The sequence below is a fragment of the Phyllostomus discolor genome, chromosome 14 (assembly GCF_004126475.2).
Source record: "Phyllostomus discolor isolate MPI-MPIP mPhyDis1 chromosome 14, mPhyDis1.pri.v3, whole genome shotgun sequence".
NCBI classification, from domain to species: Eukaryota; Metazoa; Chordata; class Mammalia; order Chiroptera; family Phyllostomidae; genus Phyllostomus; species Phyllostomus discolor.
Window position 1 is genome coordinate 14,676,817 of NC_040916.2, and position 24,281 is coordinate 14,701,097.

Below are 24,281 nucleotides of genomic sequence, written 5' to 3' on the forward strand. Positions count from 1 at the left end.
TAAAATTGATCAAAAACCTAACTGTAAGAGCTAAAACTATAAAACTCCTACAAAACCTTCATGACACGCAATTTGGCAATGCCTTCTCGGATATGGCCCCAAAAGCACAGGCAACAACAAAAACGGACAAATGGGACGTCAAGAATTTAAAAAATTCTTCAAAAATTTAAGATTTTTGTCCACCAAAGGACACTATCAAGAGAAAGGACACAAAAAAGAGAAACTATTTGCAAATCACGTATCTATATGGTAATAGATTGCTATTCAAAATACATAAAGAGCTCCTACAACAACGACAACATAAGTAAAACAACTAAAAACAGGCAGAAGACGAACAGGTATTTCTCCACAGAAGATACACCAATGGCCAATAAGCACACGGAAAGATGCTGAGCACCACAAGCCATCAGGGAAAGTCAGATCACACCACAATAACGTAACACCAGACACCTATTAGGCCAGCTTTCAAAGACAAAAACAAGTGTGGGTGAGGATGTGGAGAAACTGGAATCCTTGTACGTTGCTGGTGGAAATGTAAAATGGTATGGCCACTCTGGAAAACAGCTTGGGGTTCTTTAAATTAAATACAGAAGCACGCAATCCAGCAACTACACTCCTAGGTGTATACCCAAAAGAATTTAAAGCAGAGACTCAAACAGATGCACAGACAAAATGTTCACAGCAGCATTATTCACAATAACAAAAGAGGCCATCAACCTAAGCATCTATCAACAGATAAACAAAATGTGCATATACATACAATGGAGTATTATTCAGCCATAAAAAGGAATGGAATTCTGATACATGTTACAACATGAATGACACCTGAAAATATATGCAGACGGACACAAAGAACAAATATTGTATGGTTCCACTTACATAAGGTGACTAAAATAGTCAAATTCAAAGAGAGAAAGTAGAACAAAGATTACCAGGGGCTGGAGCTGGGGAAGAAACGGGGAGTTCATGAGTATAGGGTTTGTCTGGAGTGATAAAAAAAAGTTCAGCAAATAGCGATGGTCATACAATATCATGAATGTACTTAATGCCTCTGAACACTTACAAACGGTTACAATGGTAAATCTGGTTATATAGATTTTACTCTTGTAAATTTTAAAATGGCCCTCACCACATTTGGTGAGCTTTTTGCTCCTCAGCTGAGATGGCAGTTACAGAATGTGTTTAGGTAATACTCTATAATAAAGTCTTGGTTGCTAGTGAGGATAAGCAGTGCCCACCCCAAAAACACACACGTGAGCGCGCACACACACGAAACACGGCACTCAATGCACTACCAAATATCTGTGACATCTTATCAAGTGTCTACCGCTACATTCTGCCAAGGACCACACACATCCAATGAACTCACAGTGATGCGGAGTTCACAGCCTCCCATCACGACAGATTAGACACACACGGTCTCAAAGCACAGAGCTTATATTCACAAGTAACTTTCTGCTTAAAGACAAAATTTCAGTTAATAATCACAATGGGAATTCAGTTATTTAATGCAACAACTAATCTAATGTCACCAATAAAATCTAAATAGTTATATCGCAAAACCAGAGTTATATTGAGTGGACATGCAGTAATAGTCTATACAATGTTAACATTACACCAGAAGAAAGAAATTGAATACAAAATTTCAATGCTTTTTGGTGGTTTTCAAATTTCATGGCACAGATTACCAAAAACAACTGTAAAAACAGGTTTTAAGTATTTTCAATAAAACGGTAAAAAACTGAACTGGATAAGCCTTTGAGGTTTTCACATGGGGCCGAAGCTGCAGAGCATCAGGGTGGCCCCGACCTCCCCAACACGACAGACAGCTCCGACCACGGGCCAGGCCTTCGTTCCAGCGGTTCTGGGGGGCTAGCACCCCTGGCAGAAACCCCTCGGGGTTAATCTCTCAATGCGAACATGTCTTTGTAAGTACTGTGACAATACAAACTTGCAAACACACCTGAAATTAGAACAGAGATGAAAAAGAACACACAAGTCCAATCTTGTTTCTGACCTGCCAGCACAAAGCCTTCTGGGCCCCAATGCTGAACATTCAACTGTCCCTCAACATAAAACTGAATGAACAAGAACAGAATGACTTTTGCCCTACTGGCTGACATTCTTCTACAGAATTATCTCCTACTACCTATCAAGGCAGGTCTCAAGCTCCATTAACTTGTTTCTCTAGAGTGTAATTAGCAGAGCACCAAACACATAAACTGATATACGGCAACCCAAAATACAAAACACTTTCAAACAGAAGCAAATGTTTTCCCCCCACTGTTAGTTCCATGTGCCATGTTCTCCGTAACTCACATAGCTACCAACAGAAAAGAACTGCGGAAGCTCTGAACATATCTTGTACTTTTCATCAAAGCTAAAGTGCAAAATATCTCCATATCTCTGGTATTTTAATAGAAAAAAATCATCAAACATACATAATACAGGAACTGAAGTGACAGCAGAACTAATACAAAGACTTTTTAAATATATACTTGAAGACTACATAAGACCAATATAATATTTCTTCAGTAAAATCTATAAATGAACCAAGTCCTTATTGAACTTGAGATTCTGTTGGATTCTCTTTCCCAGGATCAGAAATTCCAAAATCAGGGGGGGCGGGGGGGGGGCGCGGCGGGAGAGAAAATAACACTGCATGACAATGGTCACTACCTTCATAAAGAACCTTTTTTTGAAAAAAAGAATGAGATATTATGGAAGAAAATACCATGAAAACAATAATCCTATGAGAATGGACTTTTAAGCACAGTAAATTTGAGTCTTGGTCTTCATGAAGATACTACTACGGCCTATATAGAAAACTATAAATATACAAGACTCCAGGAAAAAAAGTCAAAATACAAATTCACATTCTGTAAGGCCTAAACTTTGAGGGAGGGGAAAAGATGGCCAACTGAATCTTAAGAATACAGAACTCTGAAAAATTCCTGGGTCAAAGGGTGCTCCAAATGGAACCACACTTTGTGAAGACATAGAACTTAGATATATTTTTTTTAAAAAGAAAAAGTTCTGAATAACTGCAATCCCTTCCAAAAGGGAAATCTTAAATTAAGGGGAAAAGATTCTAATAGTGTAAACGAATCTGGCTCAGGAAGAAAACTGAACAACATATCCAAGATTCTGTCCATAAAAGTAATGATGATACATCTTTGATAATAAAGAAATAGGCTATAAAAAAGTTCATTCTCCGAACTGGTTTTGTAAAAGCTCATTTGTGCTCCTTTGTGGGTGCATAGTAAAGTTCCATGGGTTTGTTCACTTTCCAGTACTTCTCACTGACCAATTCCAAAGAAAAAGAGCCATTTAATACCTAAAAGAGAAAAAGAAAGGATGGATTATGAAAGCTGCTCAAAGCACAGTAATAGTGAGACGGGGAAAATGATAAAATTCCACTTTAAAATAAAACCTTAGGATTAACTGCTTGCCATTTATACTATTCATAAAAGATACCTGAAAGTTAACTACCACGTTCTCTCTCTTGGGTACCAGGGCCCCGCCCTGCACCATTTGATAAGGCCCCACCCATCACCTGCCACTCCCAGATGGTTCCGGTGCCCTGAGTTTTCAGGGCCTGTTAATTTAAATACTCACAGTGAACTGCCCACTGGCAGTTGCTATGTAGATGGTATACTGCTTCTCACTGGCTGTATCAAGGTTCATCTGGTTCGATTCTCCTTTGCTTCGAAGTTCTTCTAAAGCTAACCTCACAGCCAGATACTTGGATAAGTGATCAACAGTGGCATTACCAGAAGTCTTTATGTATCTGGATAAATAAATCATTAGAAATTTAATTGCTAGATTAATGATGAAAATGTACTTAAGTTATAGAACTAATACATTTCTATAAAATGTAAATGTCTCACTTATCAACACAATAATATCAGAAATTTACTCATCTATTATCTAAAAATTTATTATTGAAAGTAGACTACCTGTCTATCCAGGCCACAAAAGCACCCATAAAATATGATATAAAATGACAAAAATCAAACAGAAATATACACAGTACCGAGGAAAAAGGGCCTACCCCCTTGACCCCAGTGATCAGAGGTCTGCTGGCCACAGCAGTAAGAAAATGACCAATCTCTTACTGTCTGAGAGTTCATCAATTTTCTGGTGTTCGAGACTAAGCACAGAAGTGCTGATCTTGGGATGTTTTTAAAAACGCAAGGTATACTCATCAACGATATCACTCACTGAACAAATATTTGACGGCTATCTGCCCCCGACGGCAGGGGATGTGGCAGGATCCCGCAGTAAGGTAGCCGCCCTCGCCAGCACGAATTCTGGAGCCCACTGGCACCCCAGTATTACTGTGAAGAAATTTAAATGATCTTTTTCCTCCTCTACGGGGCAGGGTGATTCTTTTCGGGTGTGTGAGCGTGGATGCAAAGCATGTGAGGACGGAACCAACAACCTAAGCAGCAGGAATATACATGCAAAGCCTGGTCGTCAGCAGGGTAACAAATATTGCCCTTTTTCCTCATGAAAAATTGCCTTTTAATTCCCAGTTATGCTCCTTGAACTCGGATCACCCAAGACAACCCGCACACTCACCTCGTCTGCGCGCTGTCATCCTTCTCCATGAGGGTGGGATGGGGCCTGAACACGAGCTCGATCTCACTGGCCCCGTCCATCACCGGGTCGATGGCCACCGCCGCGCTGCTGTTGTCCAGCTCCAGCCCCGAGTCGTCGGACGTCTTGGTCCGCTTGTTGCTGGGCCCCGCCTCCTGGTTGCTGTGGGTGGACGCGTTGCTGCAGTGAGAGCTGTCCCCGTTGTCCTCGGCCCCACTGCCGTTCTCGATCTGCTGTTTCTTGCCTCGCTGTAATCTAGCGAAGGGCACAACAAAGGGCGCAGAACGTTTAAGCGTAGGCACTTTCAATAAAGCAGTTTTGAAGCAGCATGTCTACCGAACTTTAGAATCCTAAAAGATCTTGATAACCGAATGTGCTTCAAGTTGGATAAACGGCCTTTATTTCTCACGTGTCCCTGAAAGGCACGATTCAGACATAAAAATTTTGAAGTTCTGAGGGAAAATGATGCCTTTTTAATTAGAAATTCTAACGAAATCCAAGAGGAATGATAAGGAAACCCTCCCTGCTGACCTCCCCCAGAGTCGGCCAACGCGATGCAGTATTATTGTAGTGAGGAAAACGAGACGGCACCCAAGCACAGAAGCGGCTCTCTCTAACGACCTCAAACGATGAAAACCCACAACTGGGCAGGGCGTTCTGCACGGACGTCTTCCTCGTGCACCCAACCACCGTCAAGGCACAATCACCTGTCACATGGCTGAGGAAATGAGAGACTGAGACCTAAGGCCCGCGGCTAACTAAGCTAGCAAGCACCGTGACAAGGGCGAGGGTGGGATACACACTCATTCTCTCTACCACACTGCCTCTTTCTCTCCCCGCATATACAAGGAAAAAGGAGGGATGCGTGATGAAAAAGGAATGCAAAGGATGATATGCACTTCTGAAAACAGTGTCGTTATCAAATGTTTATGTCCAGAACAAGGAAGTAGCCCACTGCTTGGGAAAGATGCTCCAGAAATCTTCTGCTTCCCCCCACCAAAATGAAATATGGCTTATGAAATCTATAGCTAATTTCAAAAACTAATAGGGGATGACTAATATGCTAAGCAACAAAACTACAATTCAAAGAGATATGAGCACATACAGTAGAATATTATTCAGTCTAAAACAACACGGTACAACATAGATGAACTTCAAAAACCTGATGCTGTGTGAAATAAGCTGGTCACAAAAGGACTATGATCCTACTTATACGAGGCACATAAAGTAGTCGAATTCGTGGAAACAGAAAGCAGAACGGTGGCTACCAGGGCAGGATGCAAACTGCTGTGTGTTGGGTGCAGAGCTTCAGTTCTGTAAGATGAAGGGTTCGAGACACTGGCTGGGTGCACAACGTGAATGCCCGTCTACTACTGAACTGCGTATTAAAAAGTGTCAAGATGGTTAACGTCTTAAACAAATAAATAGGGAAAAAACAGTAGCTAACTTTATGGTAAGTGTTGTTTATCACAATTTAAAAAAATACAAACAGGCCAAAACAATAAAACAGAAACTCAACAGTGAAAACAGAAAGGCTATATTTAAATGGCTTAAAATTTACAACTAAATTTTTTACAAACTAAAGCTAAAGTTTTTTTCAGTTCACTGTAATTTCACAGGGTTACTTGTCCTAATGTATTCTACACTTCTTTCTATTTGAAGTGACAAGAACTAGATTAATTTATTTCAAGTAGCTTTCATAAAATGTATGGAAATGAAGATTAATAGCCTATTACATCCTGCATTTATTAAACTGTATCTATAATGCCACATACTGTTCTAGAGGTAGCAGTTCAAGAATTGTACCCAAAGACTCGAATGTCACATGAGGAACAATCGATCAGAAATGTATTTAGCTTTAGAGAAGCGTAAAAATGTATGACTGCTATGAAACTGTTTGAAGCCCTTGTAGGTAAAAGCAGGACCTGAAATAAACACAGAATCCAACCAAGGTATTTTGACAAAGACCAAGATTGCTGCACATAAGAAACTAATTTTATTTCAATATAAAGAAAAAACTTTTAAAAATTCATGCACTGAAAATATTTACTGAGCAGCTACTCAAGCCAAGCACGGTTCCATGTCTTGGTGTTACAAGAATCACTCACGCTGACACAGTCTCTGCCATCTTAGGGCTTACGGGACTCCAGTGCAGCGGGCAACAGACAGCTGTCAGAGCATGAAGTGCTGCAGAGAAAGACAAGGCACGGAGGGTAAAAAAAGGGCGGAGTCCCGGGGCGAAAGATGGGAACTCAGCAGACACCTGAAGAAAGTGAGAGAGTGTGCCAGGTGGATCACGCTAACAGTAGGGTTCCTGAAAGATAGCGTAAGGCCAAGGCCCGAGGCAGAAGGTGCTGGAAGAGTCAGAAGAACAGTAAGGATGTTCTGATACAGTTGTCAACGAATGAGAGGTGCTCCCTCCTCCTACCCCCACCACTAGAAATGTCCAAGCAAAACCGAAGGACGGGCTGTAAAGGATTTTGCAAAGAGGATTCTTTCTCCTGGTAAAGGACTAATAACTATTAATGTCTAATTCGTAGGATTGTGTAACTTTTAATATTCAAAACATAATACCTTATAAGTATGTATGGTGCAAGAGAGGTTCTAGAAATGGGGGGGGACTACTTTGTAAAGTATGCAGTTATCTAACCACTATGGGCTGTACAGCTGAAACTAAAACAAAATTATACTGAATGTAAACTGTAATTGAAAAAAATTTAAAACCTTATTACTTTCTTTTACTTTGCTAAATACAACTGCAGGTCAGTTTAGTATAGTTAGAATGGAGGAGCCCATCTTTCAACCTCCACGCCAGGGGCTGAAGGCTGCACTTGAAACCACCCCCGGAGCCTCGGAGAACGATGTCTGGGTCCAGGCAAAGACTCTGATTCACCGCACGCGGTCTGAGGTGTTCCTGAAGCCCCGGAACAAAAAGCTTTCCAAGTGACTCTGATGTTCAGCCAAGGTGAGAGCCACTGGATACGGATGGGATCTCCTGCTGTGGAAGATGATGAGGCCTGAACACATTAGGAAGATGTCAGAAAGGAAAACAGAATGGGGGTAAGAAGGTGCCCACATTATCCAGGGTCTTAGAAGTCATTGTTAAAGGTCTTTTATCCCAAATGTTAACAGAAGCTATTGGAGACTTTGAAGCAAAGGAGAAACCACGACTGACTTTCAATTTCACGAAATCATTCTGGCTGCTGTGCAGAGAATAGACTATGTGGGTTAAGTATGCAAATACAAATACCAATCATGAGGTTTTTTCAGTACTTCCAATGAAAGACAGTGGTGGCCTAGACCAATCTAGATATATATAGAGAAAGATAAAAATGTATTTATTAACAGACTGGAATACAGAATGTGAGAAAAAGAGAGCTGTAAGGGTGACTCCAGAGTCTTTGGCTAAAGCAAGTAGAATGATGGAACTGCCATCTACTGAAATGAGCAAGAGTAAAAAACAGTAGGGGGTGAAAAAAAAATGTTCAGTAGGAGACATAGTTAAGTTTGAGATAAGAAACAGCTAGTAACATACAAAGGGAAGCAGGAAGATATGGTCTCCTGGAAGCTGGGTGAAGAAAATTATTCAAGAAAAATTAACTTGTCAAATTCTGCAAGTAAGATGGGGTCTGAGAAGCAGCAGTCTGATTTCACCACGGGGTCCCACCGGTAACTTTCGACAGGGGTGCTGCGAGGGACGAAAGCCTCACTGCAGAGGTTCAGGGGGTCGGGGGGAGAAGCGGAGAGCGAGCACAGCCAACTCTTCCAAGAAGCCCTGCTATAAAGTCAAGAGGAGAAACAGAACTGTGGGTAAGTGAAGGGAGAAGTGGGTATAAAAGAGGGTTTTCAAAAGTTCTAGGACAATATTTCAAATGGAAACCCAGGCATGTATGACAGGTGGAGACATATAACATACTTGAATGAAAAAGTAATCATGCAGAACTACTATTTGTTACTGCATTTTGTCTTTTCAAAATGGAGGCGGTTAAGCAAAAATCCAATATTTAATGAAGTATTCAGAAAAGTGGCCGCCCACCCAGCCTTCCACCCCATTACCTGTTCATGGCCTGTATCTTCAGCCCTTCCTCAATGCTGTGACTGAGTGCTTGCTGGTTATTGTGCTTGTTGATCCTGGCTAATACTCTCTCTTGATGAGCTTCGTACTCATCACGACTTGGATTAAATTTTGCTGATGAGTGCATCGAAGTTTGGTCTGGCCTTAGTGATCTTTTGGAAACTAGCTTTTTCCGACATGTAGGACATTCTTTATTGCTAAATTTAAAAACAAGGAAAAATGTGAACAATACCAGTATCTTTAGGCTACAGAAAAGAGTATCTAACTTCGGGAATAGTTATTTTTACTCTAATACCATTACTAAGTCACAGAAATTGAACTGATTAACTTAAACTTTCTTTAAAATCTGATAGTGGGTAAGCAAGAGTTGGAAACCTCAGATACTCCATACTACTTGCCCATACGGAAAATTTTAATGTTCCCAATAATTTACATATAACCATTTTTGAAACAGCAATCAATGCTTTCTTAATATAAATTTTCCCTTTCTAATATCCATAACAAGCAAAGAAAAACGGACCACCTATATTAATTTGTTATCAATTCTTTATTAAAACCACATTCAGCCCTGGCTGGTGTGACTCGGTGGACTGAGCGTCAGCCTGAGAAGCACAAGGTCCCAGTTCGATTCCCAGTCAGGGCACGTGCCCGGGCACCTGGGGTGTGCAAGGGGCAACCAATCAATGTTTCTCTCTTTCTCCCTTCTTTCTCCTCTCTCTAAAATAAATAAACTTTAAAAATAAAAACAGCACTCCTAAGGATATATTTTGTATACTTAAGAAGTAGAAAAACCATGGCTTCATGTTTTGTAATTTCCTCAAAACAAATACTCATCCTTCTAAAATTTCTAAAATTGTGTCAAATCAAAACAAAGATTCTCCAGTAATTAAAATGTAGACTTCAGAATAATTTCCAATTCTCAAATGAGTACTTCTAGAGAATGTATTTCTCAAAACCCACAGAGCACTGTCCCGGTACAGCTGAAGCACTGAGTATAGCTCATTTCCAACATACCCACTTCTGAGGGCCGTGATAATGCAGTCTGCACAAAACCGATGCAACACTCCTTTGTAGTCATGGTGTTCTTCAACATATCCAAACAAATTGGGCACATAATTCACTGTGTAGACTTCGAGGGTGAAACAACAATTTCCAAGCCATCTGTTATTGCCTCCTATAAAGAGGGCAATTTAAAATTTAAATGCTAAATGCTATATTTTATTATAGATAAGTTCAATTATACCAAAGTACTGAAAATGACAAAAATGAAGATCTGTGGACCAGTCACCCAGCCACTACCACTGTAAACTCACAGCCAGTCTCGTTTCGGCTATAATTTTCCCCTATCCCCTTCACTTTCCCCACCGCTGCATTATATAAATGCTCGTAATTTAATGTTGAAGATTAATACAGTAATGTGTTTAAATTAATAGTAATTAGCCTGATATCATTTTTAAAAGCATTCAATTTGGAATCAGATGCCTTAGGTTCTACTTCTAGCCATATTATCTAGTTCTGTGGCTCTACTCTAAATAACTATTTAACATGGTTTCTTACCCTGCTAAATGAAGAAGTTAGGGCTAACTAAACCCTAAGAATTCTTCCATCTTAAAAAAAAAACACATCATTTTGCTAATACAATGCCCCCCCCCCATCTGCGATTTCACTCTCCGAGCTTTCAGTGACCTTTAGTCAACTGCAGTCAACCACAGTCTGAAAATTAAGTGGAAAATTCCAAAACCAAACAATTCAGAAGTTTTAAATTGTGCACCATTCTGAGTAATGTGATGAAATTTTGTGCCGCCCTGCTCCAACCACTTGGGATGTGAATCATCCCTTTGTGCAGAGTATCCACGTTGTATACGCTACCCATACCTGGTGGCTTAGGAGTCTTCTCAGTTATCAGATCAACTGTCTCAGTACCATAGTGCCTGTGCTCAAGTAACGCTTACTTTTACTTCTTAATGGCCCCAGAGCACAAGAGTAGAAATGCTGGCAATTCAGAAAAGACAGAGAAGCCATAAAGTGCTTATTTAAGTAAAAAAGGTCAAAGTTCTCTAAGGAAAGAAAGTATCATATGCTGAGGTTACTAAGGTCTATAGTAGGAAGGAATCCTAACTATGCATGTATAGGAAAAAACACAGATATATATAGGGTTCAGTACAATCTGTGGTTTCAGGCATCTACTAGGTATCTGGAAAGGTAATCCCCATAGATGAGGGGATTACTATAAATTACATATTTCGTGCCATCCAGTACAAAAATTCCAAGTATTCTCTAATTTATAAACGTTTAACAGTATTTCATGTTAAAATCACTTCTTGAACTCTAAAATGTCTTGGTCCACAGAAGCAATTTTTCTACACAAAGTGTGGTTGGATTCTCGGGCTAACCTACAAACTGACTTAAACTACAGTACATCTAAAGTGTAAAAGTACTAGTATTTCTACTTGTCATGTCTAAAAATGTTACAGTGAGACAACGCATTTGGAGCTCCAATGTACACACCTCCCAGCTACAGGGAGATTAGAGACCCCTACTCCATCCCCACCACCACTATCTACTCATTGTTCCCACAAGGCGGCATTCAGAACAATTACCTAGCTCTAAAGCCACCTATAGATTAAGAAAGAGGTCCAATAAGTGACAACGGAAAAGAAAGATGCAAGAAGAAATAACACGTCCCGTACGTTAATGACGCTTCCTGTTCCACTGGTCTCTCCATCCTACTTGTTTTCTCTACAGGGTCAAAGATGGATGGCTCCACAAGAAAGACATAAAAACCATAGATATTGTCCATGGAGAACTCGAGTGAAATACATTTACATTTACAGTATCTATCACTATTATCAAGTTACTGTTATAGTTCAACCTCTCTATATAAAGCACTTTCTATATTTTATTTGCTTAGTTTAATATGAACAAAAGCTTTTGATTTAGTAATTGTAACCGCTGAGGAGGGAATAATCAGAGAGAGTGATGATTCAGCTAGTCCTCCTCTTCCTGCTTAGAGAGCACCTGCCCAGCAAAACCCCAACCCTGCACACACTCAACCAGCCGCATCCTCCATGCCTGCACCTGTGCAGGTGTGCAGCACGGTGGAGGGGACCTCGCAACCAGAGTGGGACCACGAAAAGTTCACCCAGCTCCAAATGGGTGTTCAACCCTGCCCTGCAACCAGTTCTCTAACAAATTCATTCTTCTTTCACTGCACTATTGTTCATCTTTTCTTCTATCTGCTGACCTTCTCTGCCTGAACATTCAATAAATTACCTTACCTCAAATTTCATTAAAAAAAGAGCTCAGTTTCTATGAAGTCTCTACAAATCATCTCCTTTCATGCTATGAAGAGAAAGTCTGCCTCTTCCTATCAAAGTACATTCCTTCCTACCTTCTCGAGTGTGTCACTTTTTACTACGCCATGTGCTCACACTGCAGTAACCCCTCCTGCACTGCAACAGCCTAGAGCAGTATCTCCGCAGAGCTGCTGCAGAGAGAGAGGTGAATAATGCGCCTTCGAGCTGGGGGGGGGGGGGGGGGGCGGGAGGGGTGGCGAGGGGAAGAGGTCCACAGGGCTCTCTGCCCCACCTTATAAACACAACAGAACTTAAAACCTCCCAATTCCAGTTCCCCTCCAGCTTACGCTCCACTTCTCTGCTCCTCTGCAGAGCCAAACTCTCTGAAGAACTGACTGTGCACCTCACTTTCCCCTCCTTCAACAGAGCAGCATAATCTACTCAGGTGACTCCCTTGTCAAGGTCACCAATTACACACTGCTAAGCCAAATGTGCACTTTTGTGATCCTCATTTCGTCATCTTCGGAATAGTGCTGGACACAGTAACTGCATCCTCCTCCTTGAAACACCTCCTCTTCGATTTTGTCCCCTCTCCCCCATTTTTCCTTACTTTTGACTGGCTGTGCCTTCTCTGTCTCCTTTGCTGGCCCCTTGTCCGTTACCTGATTCTCAGTGTCGAAGCTCTTCTGCATTGAGTTCTGGGCCCTCTGCTCATCTTTCTCTAGGTGACCTTACCCAGTCACATTGTTTTATTATAAATGTACTGACAATCTCTAAAATTTTTTATTTAGTCCAGACCCCTAGTTAGCATCTCTGCCTATCTTCTAGGCATCTCGAACTTAAGTTCAGTTTTAAGTATGCTTACCTCCTTCAAGCCCGCTTCCTCACCAGCCTTCCCCATCTTTACCTTCTCAAATAGTCTCTCCTAGTTCCCCAGTTATTTATTACAGCACTGAGGACTTTTCCTTTACCCAATCTCTCAAATGTTTAATTCTACAGATATTTACTTTTTTAATGTCTATAAACTCTAAGGCAGAGGGGCATCCAACCTGCAGCCCACAGGTCACATGGAATCCAGGATGGCTATGAATGTGGCCCAACACAAAACCATAAACTTACTTAAACATTATGAGACTTTTTTGTGATTACATGCCACAGTATATTTAATGAGTGGTCCAAGACAACTCTTTTCCTTCCAGTGTGGCCCAGAGATGCCAAAACATTGGACACCCCAGCTAAGGGCTGTTGCTACAAGTTTTATTCACTACTTCACCTAGTGTGTAAGCTTAAGAGCTGGTAGAGTATGCACTGAAATTATTGAATGAATGAATGAAGTGTCAACCAAACATCCATAAGTCAGGACTATTTGCAATAAATTTATTATTACTGTTATGTTCTTTCAAGTTTCCTAAAAATGTATGTCAATTTACATACGTTTCATATTTCCCCTAAGTTATTTAGTTATATTTATTACCTGAGGTGTTCGTTGTAATTCATATAAACTGAGTTCCCATGTTTTGCTTAATGGTTGAGTTCCATTCGTCTGCACAGCTTGAGACATTGCTAGGAATAAAAAGAAAAATAATTTTAGTATCTGAAGGAGAAGTAAGCCTAAAAAATGATGTTAGAAATTATAAATCCTGAGAATAAAATAATAAGAAATTATACACTGGCTCCTTAAAAATTAAAAGCTCAAGAATCTCTCCGTTTAATAAATATGAGCTACTTGAGGGCAAAAGAGACTATCATTGATTTCTGATGTCCAAAAGCTGCATGCAGGAAAAACTTAATTACTAATGTATAGAAAACTATCTTAACCCAAAACACTACTTTTTTTTTAAAAATTCATGGTCATCGAACTGAGAACTCAATCAGGAAATTTGAGGCTCTACATCATGGCCATCTAGTCCAACTTTTGCCAAAAATACAAAATTCTGCTTTCTAGCACTTTAAGCCACTGGTCATGCTATTCTTCTTAACTAGCCCCGCCCTCAGGAAAACTGGTAACCAGAACCTAAGCTGCTGGGACATTATCCAGGACCTAGGTCACCTGGGAAGGGAAATATCCACCTCCTGCCCATTCTAGCCATCCTGTCCCTACCTAGTAGGTAGGTAGGTAGGAGAAGCAGGTAGGGAAAAACTAAGAACCACTTGTGATGTGCCCACAGTCCAGAGGCATAGGCTCACGCAAGACTGAGACCTAGTTATAGGACTATGGAGCCCTTCCCCACTCCCTACACCTCACCACTTACTGAAGGCCCATTTATAGCAGTTCCTTTTGCATGGGGACATCATGTCCTGCTATGTAGAAAAAATACAAGGCATACAAAAAAGGCAAAAACAAATGTGAAGAGACAAAGCAAGTATCAGAACCAGACCATGGCAGGGATTCTGAAATTATCAGACCAGGAACTTAGGACGACAATGATTAACATGCTAAGGGCTCTAATGAATAAAGGGACAGCACCAAGAGTACATGAACGATGTAAGCTAAGAGACGGAAATCTAAAAAGAACCAAAAGAAATGCCAGCGATCAAAGCCACTGTAACAGACATGAAAAATGCCTTGATGGGTTGTCAGCAGCCTGTATAAGGACACAACCTCTGAGCTAGAGGACACACCAATAGAACCCTCAAACACTAAAAAGCAAAAGAACAAAGACTGGGAAAAAAAGAACAGAATATCCAAGGACTAATAACTACAAAACATGTAACTTTCTGTATAATGAGAATATCAAAAGGAGAGAGAGGAACGAGTATCTATCTGAAACCATAATGACTGAGAATGTCCTTAAATGAATGTCAGACACCCACCTACAGGTCCAGGAAGCTCAGAAATCACCAAACAGAATAAATGCTCCCAAAACAATACCTTGACATACCATTTTCAAATTACAGAAATTTAAGATTAAAAAGAAATCCTGAAAGAAGCCAGAAGAAAAAGATTATACTTTGCTGGAGTAGAAAAAAGTAGATGCAATGTACAACATATGTCCCAGGCTTTGGACTTCCTTGTTTTTCACTGATTATGGGTGCCTACACGCCTACCCAAACCCAGTGTCTTAAATAACTTCATATGCCTTGTGCTTTCTCCTACAACCACAAATGAGTCTACTGTGTAATAAGCCTGCTTTTCAATAAAACTTAAGTAAATGAGCGAGGTAAAGCATTTAGAAAGGAAAAAAATGAACCTTACATGATACATAAAGGGGAGAATTACTGCTTACCAATGCTGTTCTTACATGACTTAACTGGGATCTTGAAAGTGGAGTATGTAAGTGTTCTCCTGAATTACACAAAAGCTTCTAGGGGGCTATATATAGAACTTGGTTAGTTTCAGGGGAATTTAATTTCCAGAGTCTCTCAGTTTTCTTGAAGCAATTTGCCATAACTGATCTGCCTGAGAACAACCCATTTAGCCAGGTAGGTTCCCTCTCCTTGCCCTAATCTTTTCATAAGATTACTTATCATTCATTTACTCATTTAAATACTAATTATCTACTGCAGTGTATATGATACTAGAAGAGCAACAAACAAAACAAATATGTATACAATAAATTTTAAAATGTTTAAGTGCTATATAAAAGATACTAAAAAAAGACCCTTGGGTTAGGGAATCAAGAAGAAAAGGAGTGACTTAAGACAGGGGCATCAAGGAAGGCCTTTCAAAGAACTTGACATGTTAAATGGAAAGGGTCAGTGTGGCTGGTAAGTCAAGGGGAAAACATGTAAGAGGTTACAAGAGGCCACAATGGTGATGTTCCCAAGAATCAAATGGAATTCAAGTAGAAGGGCAAAAGCCGCACTAGAATGGTTAAGGAGGGAAATCAAAACTAAAATGGTAAGTTCTTTGTAAGTGAATGAAAATACTGCCTTGTTGAAATATATGAGATGTGTAATGAGAAATCTCCCTCACATTTATAAACTCAATTTTTAAATAAGAAAACCATAAAGACTCTAAAAAATGAACCAAGCATTGGAAATTAGAACATAACCCTAAAGAAAGGGGGGAAATGATCACAATAAAAGCACAATCAAAAGAAACAGCTAAAATATAAAAATAAGAAACATAAAAAAATGGCTTATTCATAAAAGCAAAACTCAGTTAAATTTTTGAAAATTCTTATTAAAAGTCAGGAGCAAAACAAGATTGCCCTACACCACTCTGCTGAAAGTCCTAAAATGTGCCACAAAATTTTTTTAAAAGAGAGAAAAAAGGAAATGACAAAGTATCAGCTGCAGACAACATAACCTTGAAAATCCAGTAGAATCAATTAAACATGCCAAAAAAGCCACAGATTTCCCATAAACCACAAATAACCATTTAGAAATGTATTAACCAAGGGAAAGACATCATGGGCTATTTAAAAGCTAAGCAATAGACAGGGAGAAAATATTTATAACATATTATAACCTAAGGCCATAACCTCTACTGAATCCTCCCCTAAGTCAATTTAAAAGACAACTCCACTACAGGCAAAATGATAAATTGGTAATTAACAGAAAAAATACTAGTGGCCAATAAAATTGAAATGTGCTTGGCTTCACTGATAATCACTAAATTGTTCTATTTTTGTGTGTGATGGGGACAAAAATTAAAGTGACTAATAATTATCCAGTATTAGCAGGTTGTGCAGGAGTAGGAATTCCCATCGTTGCTGTGCACAATGGCATGGCTATGGGGATGGAGCAATTTGGTATTTAAGGCACAATTACAGTATTTGGTATGAGAAATGGCCTCCTTGACATGGAGGCTGATTCCATCAAGCTATGTAGCATATTGCAGAAATCTCTGTGGAACTGCATTCCCCACTTTTATTATCTGTGATCAACATATACTTAAGAACTTACTGGATGATGTCATTTTATCCATGTTCTTTAGAAGTGTAATAGAAAATCAGCTCCTAGAACTTCAGTACAACTGTATTGATATTTAACACAAAAAGATACCTTAAACGCTAAAATAATCCTATATATCATTTAAAAATTCAATAAAAGTAGACTTCCAGCCAAGATGGAGGTGTAGGTAGATATACTTTGCCACCTTGCACAACCAAAATTAGGCAACGAAAATAACCAGAACTTCAGGAAATCAACTGTATGGAAGCCCCACAACCAAGGAGTTAGAGAAGAAACGTTCATCCAGACTGGTAGGAAGGGCCGGTGATGGGCATCCAGGGTGGGAGGACTGCTGGCAAGAAGGCGGCAGCTGGCAGAGTGTGGCGGTCCAACAGTGCATGCAGACAAACCAGGAGGAACAACTGGGGAGCGAGACAGATCACTGAATCCATGGTTCCAGCATGGGCAAATAAAGCCTCAACCTCTGGCTGTAAAACCTGTGGGTGGTTACAGCAGCAGGAGAACCTTGCCAGCCTCACAGGAGAGGCCACTGGAGAGACTCACAGGGTTCCAGAATGTACGTACACAAAACCAACGCACTACACCCAGGAATCAGCACTAGAAGGACCCATTTTGCTTGTGGGTAGTGTGGGAAGTAACTGAAAGCCAGCTAAGGGCTAAGCAAGCAGCACTGTTCCCTCTCAGACCCCACTCCCACATACAGCACTACAACGCAGCCAAGTGGGCTGGCTGCCCTGCCCTGGCCAATACCTAAGGCTCCACCGCTTACAAACGTAACAGGTGTGTGAAGACAAAGAAATACGGCCCAAATGAAAAAAACAGATCAAAACTCCAGAAAAAAATACAACTAGCAATGAAGAGATAGTCATCCTATCCGATGCACAGCTCAAAACACTGGTAATCCGGATGCTCACCGAATTGGTTGAGTATGGTTGCAAAATAGAGGGAAAAGTGAAGGCTATGGCAAAGTGAAATAAAGGAAAATACTCAGGGAACCAACAGCAATGGGAAGGAAACCAGGACTCAAATTGACAGTTTGGACAGAAGAAGAATAGACAGTCAGCCAGAACAGCATGAAGAAACAAGAAGTCAGAAAAAATGAGGAGAAGCTTAGGAACCTCTGGGACCACTTTAAATGGTCCAACATCTAAATCAAAGGGGTGCCAGAACGAGAAGAGGAAGAGCAAGAAATTGAAAACTTACTGGAAAAAATAATGAAGGAGAACTTCCCCAATCTGGCAAAGGAAATAGACTTCCAAGAAATCCAGGAAGCTCAGAGAGTCCCAAAGAAGTTGGACCAAAAGAGGACCACACCAAGGCACATCATAATTACAGTACCCAAGATTAAAGAGAAGGAGAGAACCTTAAAAGCAGGAAGAGAAAAGAAGACAGGCACATACAAGGGAGTTTTCTATAAGGCTATCAGCTAATTTCTCGAAAGAAACCTTTTTAGGCAAGAAGGGGCTGGGAAGAAGTATTCAAAGTCATGAAAGGCAAGGTCCTACATCCAGGATGACTCTATCCAGCAAACCTATCATTTAGAATGGAAGGACAGATAAAGTGTTTCCCAGGTAATGTCAAGTTAAAGGAGTTCATCATCACCAAGTCCTTATTATATGAAATATTAAGGGACTTATCTAAAAAAAGATGATCAAAAATATTCATAGTAATATGACAATAAACTCACAACTATCAACAACTGAACCTAAACCAATAAAAACAAAACAAGCAAATATAGACAGACACAGAATCACAGAAATGGAGATCACATCAGGGTTATCAGTGGGAGGGGGGAGAATGGGGGAAAAGTACAGGGAATAAGAGCATATCTGGTAGAAACAAAATAGACAGGGGGAGGTTAACAGTATAGGAAATGGAGAAGCCAAAGAGCTTATATTACCCATGGACATAAATTAAGGGGGGGAGGGGAAATACATCAGTAGGAAGAGGGGTGCAACTCAGAGAATATAAAGGGGAGAAAAATGGGACAACTATAATAGCATAGTCAATAAAATATATTTAAAAAAAATAAAAAATAAGAAGAATAACCTGGCTGGCGTAGCTCAGTGGATTGAGCATGGGCTGGGAACCAAAGTGTCCCAGGTTCAAGTCCCAGCCAGGGTACAGTCCTGGGTTGCAGGCCATAACCGCCAGCAACCGCACATTGATGTCTGTTTGTCTGTCTCTCTCCCCCTCCCTCCCTCCCTCCCTCCTTTCCCTCTCTAAAAATAAATAAATAAAATCTTAAAAAAAAAAAAAAAAGAAAAAGAAAAATTCAATAAAATTAACTGTTGTGAATCAAGAGAGTATCTGAAAAATAGATGCCAATGAAGAGACTACAACAAAGAACTGTCTCTGCTCTTTGGCCAAATCAAAAACCAACACCCATAGTTCGGTACTGGCTGAATCTTCACTTCTCAGAGTAGTTTCTGTCCAAATAAAAAAAATTTTTTTGTGAAAAAGTTTAATGCGCTTAAGTTTTGACCTCACGATTCTCTTTATAAATCTATCCAAAAAAATTCTCATACAGATATGAATATACATACAAAAATTGACAGCATTACTTGTATTATCAAAAAGTCATAAAAGCTTACAGATGTCTGACAAGAATATGGCTAATTATGCTATATCCACAGTACAGAATACTATATAGGTATATGTCTGATGTGGAATTCAACACATGTACATAATATACATTGTTGTTTTTTTTTAAGATTTTACTTACTTTTAGAGAGAGGGGAAGAAAGGGAAGAAGAGATGGAGAGAAACATCAGTGTGCTAGAGATACATCAATTAATTGGTTGCCTATCGCACACCCCCACCTGGGGACCTGGCCCACACCCATACACATGCCCTGACTGGGAATTGAACCAGTGACATTTTGGTTCACAGGCTGGCGCTCAATCCACTAAACCACAGCAGCCAGGGGTTAAGATTTTTTTTTGAAAAGCAAATTCTTGAGCAAGATGTGTATCATGACCTTATCTTAGCAATTACAATAGAAATCCAAACACCTAAATCTTTGTGATTTTGAGTTCTGTTCACCATGTCTCTGCCACGTGACACAGAGAAGGGTGTCTTCAATGGCAGCTTTGCAGAACATTCACAAACCTTCAAATGGATGATTCTTGGACTACCCCTCCAATATGCCATCTCTGAGGGGACCAAGGTGATATGAGCCAGGACGCACTGTTCTCTCATCATTAAAAATCTAAAGCTAAAGTGTAGAGAACCTATGTGGCCTTGATCCTTCGGTGAGACTCACAACAGACCAAACTCTCAAGGGAGACCCAGGCACGTGCTGGGGCACAGCGGACCCCTAACTCGGTTCTCAGTACGAAGTCTAAATTGTGCTCTGACGAGAGTGGAGCTATAAGAAAGCAGCCATGAGGGAGCTTCCGGACTGGATAAAACGTTTCCCTCCCCCCAAAAGCAAGCTTTAAATATAACTTATTTTGAGCTAAAACCTCAGAGTTCTATGCCTGAAAATGTTGATCCATTGCTTTCATCATAAACATTGCCTGATCTGTTCAGAAAATTTGAAATACAACTACAATCCAGTATGAGTGACCTACAAATCATACACCCTCCCAAAGGAGAATTTAGGTAAATGGGGTTATTTAGAAATGTCCATTTACACTTTGAAAAATGACTGCTATAACAAATTACCACAAGTTTGGTGATTTAAAACAGAAATTTATCTGTCAGTTCTGGGGCCAGAAGTTCTAAATCAGTGTGCTGGGGCCAAAACCAAGGTGCTGGCAGGGCTGCACTCGCTCCGGAGATGTGACGGGTAGCTCCCGCCTCCTCCAACTCCGCCCGACTGCGGGCCTTCCTCGGCGTGTGGCCACACCACTCCTATCTCTGCCCGAGGCCACACAGCCGCCTCCTCTTCTGTGGGAACCATCTCCCTCTGCCTCTCTCTTGTAAGGACACGTGATGAAATGTGGGGCCCGCCCAGGTAATCCAGAGTAATCATCTATCTGCAAAGACGCCCCCCAATAAAGTAACATTCCAGATCCCAGGGAGAATTGGGGTGTTTTCTGAGGGCCCACTTTCACCCTACCACACTCGCCAAAGGTAAGGGTACCACAACCAACTCCTCACAGCCAGCCCAGCCAACACTTTATGTCTCTATCCTGTATATTCTTTATCCTGTAAATGATTTGTTCCCTTAATTCGTCTTTTAAACTGTGAAATATAGGTCATATATCAGAAATATAATCACTTTTAAATGATTTAGATTATCCCCTTTTCCTACAAAGCACTTTTCTTCTTCTGTTTGAGACTGCTCCCCTAAGCACTATGAAACAAAACCAAGAGACGCCTTCCCTCCCTCCCCCTCTCTTTTGTAATAAGAAATGTATCTTTTTCTTCCATGGTTATTGTCCCCTGTGAACATAAATTAAATAAAGGTCACATCAAATTAACTCTTCCAAACTTTAGCATCTTTCTTTTCTTCTAGCATTTATTATACAACACATGAATGATCAAACGATTTGTTCCTTAATTAAAACACTGCCTGCTTACAAGATACAGGTGTTGCTGTTCAGAAATTTATTCAAGACCAGGCAAGCCAAGGAGCGACACTGAGTTCTGAGCAAGCAGCCCAACTGCCATCCCCTACTGCCCGCGGTGTCGCCTCACGGACACCCCCGGCAGCTGTTTCATCTGGAGCTCCAGCTGCAGGGCAGACACTCAATTCTGTAAGCGTCCAAGACACAAAGACAGTGTTTTTATTGAAAAAGTTGTTACTGCACAAAACATCTGGAACACTCATCAAAATTACTTTTGTTCATCTAATAGCTTCTTTATTTAAAAAGATAATATAATCAACTCCTAATTGGATTATATTTTTTTCCACATTGTGGAACACAGAGCAGAAACCCTTCAAAGGTGAATTACCAGATCTTCATTACCCAGTCTTAATTAAGTTTTTTCATACTGGTAACAGACTTAATGTTTTCTAGTCTCTACATAATTAAATTATTGTTACAGGAAGAATGTTCTGAGGTTTTTTCAAGTACTGTTAAAATGTAGACCTAGATAATCTAGATCACGTGCCCTCTTACAATACTCCCCATCACTCACCACTATTTCATCTCCTCTAACACCACTCCTTTGCCCCGCCTGCCCAATTCGTACTTTCTTAACGGTCCCTTTCAGTCTTTCCCCAAAGCTTCAGATATGCCTATCAAGGTCTAACATCAATCAATACCAGTTTATCAGCAGCAGCTTTGTTTTCTTTCTGTCCTTTGTTCACCAATATTAGAAGCTAACAGACCCATAAGGAAAACCAGTTGAGTTCACCAGTTTACAAAACCACGTTTACTGAGAGCTACTACTATGTGATAGGAAATGAGACCCTCCAAGGGTTTTTTGGCTAGTGGGCCCTGAACATGTTTTTCCACAATTCGATAAATGCTACAAAAGCACAAAGAAGCAGTCAAAGGGGGGGAAAGAAATCAGAACAGGTTTGAAACTCCTCCTTGGAAGAAGAAAGTCCAAAGTGGAAGTTAACCAACTGAGGAAAGGAAAGCAGTCCCAAAGGACAAACACAATAAGCAAAGGTACAACTCAGCGTGGGATTTTTGTGAAGCTACTGTCGCTCACTATTAAATGAGTGACATGTGAAAAGCTGACATAAGTGAAGTCATTTAAAACTGGAGCCAGTGCAGCCATTCCAGAGGAAGTGCTTTGCATGTCTTGGTCCCTGAACCTTTGGAATACTTGAACTGGGCAAAATAAGCGTTGGACTGGGCAAACCAACACTGCCTTACAAACCCTTTGCAAAGCCAAAAGAAAAGCCGATGGACATCCTGAACAACAAAAGTACCCTGGTGGCTAGACTCTCTGAAGACAGAGTCAGTTACCAGTCACATATGGCTAAAAAGTAACTCAGTTTGAATGTCTTTCTTCTATTCATGTAATTATTCCCTTCCTTTTCTCATAAAAAAAAACCCTTGCCTTCACCCTGTAATTAGGACATTAATTAGGTCTCTGCCTGAATCTGTGCTGCCCGAACTGCAACTCTTTTGATCCCAAATAAATGCTTTTTGCCTCTCCTTTTTGGCTTTTCATTTTTAGGTTAAGAGAAAAGAGGGAGTTTGGGAGTAGGACAGAGTCTAAAGAATTAAATTGTGGACCAGATCACGGAGACCTCCTATGCCACGCAAAGGTGTTGGGAAAAATCCACAGTGGAATGACAAAATCAGATTTGCATTTGAGATACACAGATCAACTCTAGCAACAGTGAAGGATGGACTCAGAAGATAAAATACTAAAGACCTGTGCAATAATCCAAATTAAAAAATACCTACAATGGGACAGCTAGAAGTGTGTGTGTGTGTGTGTGTGTGTGTGTGTGTTAACAAGTACGAATTAGGAGGAGCAGAGCTGAAAAATACTTAGGAGGTAAAATACATGGGATGCAATAAATGAGAAAAAATAAGAGAGTAAGCTACAAGCTCCCAAGCTTGCTGCTGTCTAGTGGTTGATGCTTTAAAACAAAACAAAACAGAACAGAACAAAACTGAGACAGCAAAATAGGGAATGGCACTTTTACCACTTCTGTTCAACATATTCGCATTAGAAGTTCTAGCCTGATTAGGCAAGAAAAAGAAATGAAAGCTATCCAAACTGGAAAGGAAAAAGGAAAAATTTCTGTTTACAAATGACAACCTTATATGTAGAAAGCCCTAAAGACTGCACAAAAAATGTTAGATACTGAATTGACAAATTAAATCAGCAGCTGTGCAGAGCCAGGGCTGGGGTAAGGAGGGTCAGAGAGGATGGATTCAACACATGAAAGCCAATTGCATTTCAATACACTGACAATCAACAGTTTAAAATGGAATTCAAGAAAACAGTTTCATTTACAGAAGCCTCAAAAAGTGGCAATTTATACTTAAGAATAAATTAAACCAAAGAGGCAAAAGACCTGTACACTGAAAATTACAAAACACTGCTGAAAGAAATAAAAGACAATGCAAAGATATCTCATCCCTTGTTCATGATCAGAAGACAATATTAAGATGACAATACTACCCAAAGCAATCTACCCACTTAAAACTATAAAACTCTTTAAAGAAAACATATGGGAAATTCTACATGACATTGGATTTAGCAGTGATATTTTGGATATGACATCAAAAGAACACGCAAGAGAAAAAATTGAAAAACTGGACTTTTATTTAAAAAAGAAAACTTCTGTACCTTGCAGAACTAGCGAAACTGAAAAGGTGACTCACAGAATGGGAGCAAATGTTTGCAAGTAATATATTTGATAAATGATTAATACCCAGAATATATAAAGAACTACAACATCAAAATCAAACAACTCAATTCAAAAATGGGCAAAGGACTTGAACAGACATTTCTCCTAAGACATAAAGATGGTCAATGAGCACATGAAAAAAATGCCCAACTAATCATTAGAAAGATACAAA

General features: G+C 40.1%; 1 protein-coding gene across 1 annotated transcript in view; it reads right to left on the reverse strand.

Moving 5' to 3' along the window:
• Nucleotides 1-1,484: 1,484 nt before the first annotated feature.
• The window catches only part of RNF2 (ring finger protein 2), a 35,366-nt gene continuing 12,569 nt past the window's right edge, over nt 1,485-24,281 (reverse strand). The window contains 7 exon segments of the mRNA XM_028530728.2: nt 1,485-3,337; nt 3,619-3,790; nt 4,585-4,857; nt 8,659-8,874; nt 9,692-9,737; nt 9,740-9,851; nt 13,448-13,536. Coding sequence (XP_028386529.1) covers nt 3,236-3,337; nt 3,619-3,790; nt 4,585-4,857; nt 8,659-8,874; nt 9,692-9,737; nt 9,740-9,851; nt 13,448-13,534 — 1,008 coding nt within the window. The 5' untranslated portion in view covers nt 13,535-13,536 and the 3' untranslated portion in view covers nt 1,485-3,235.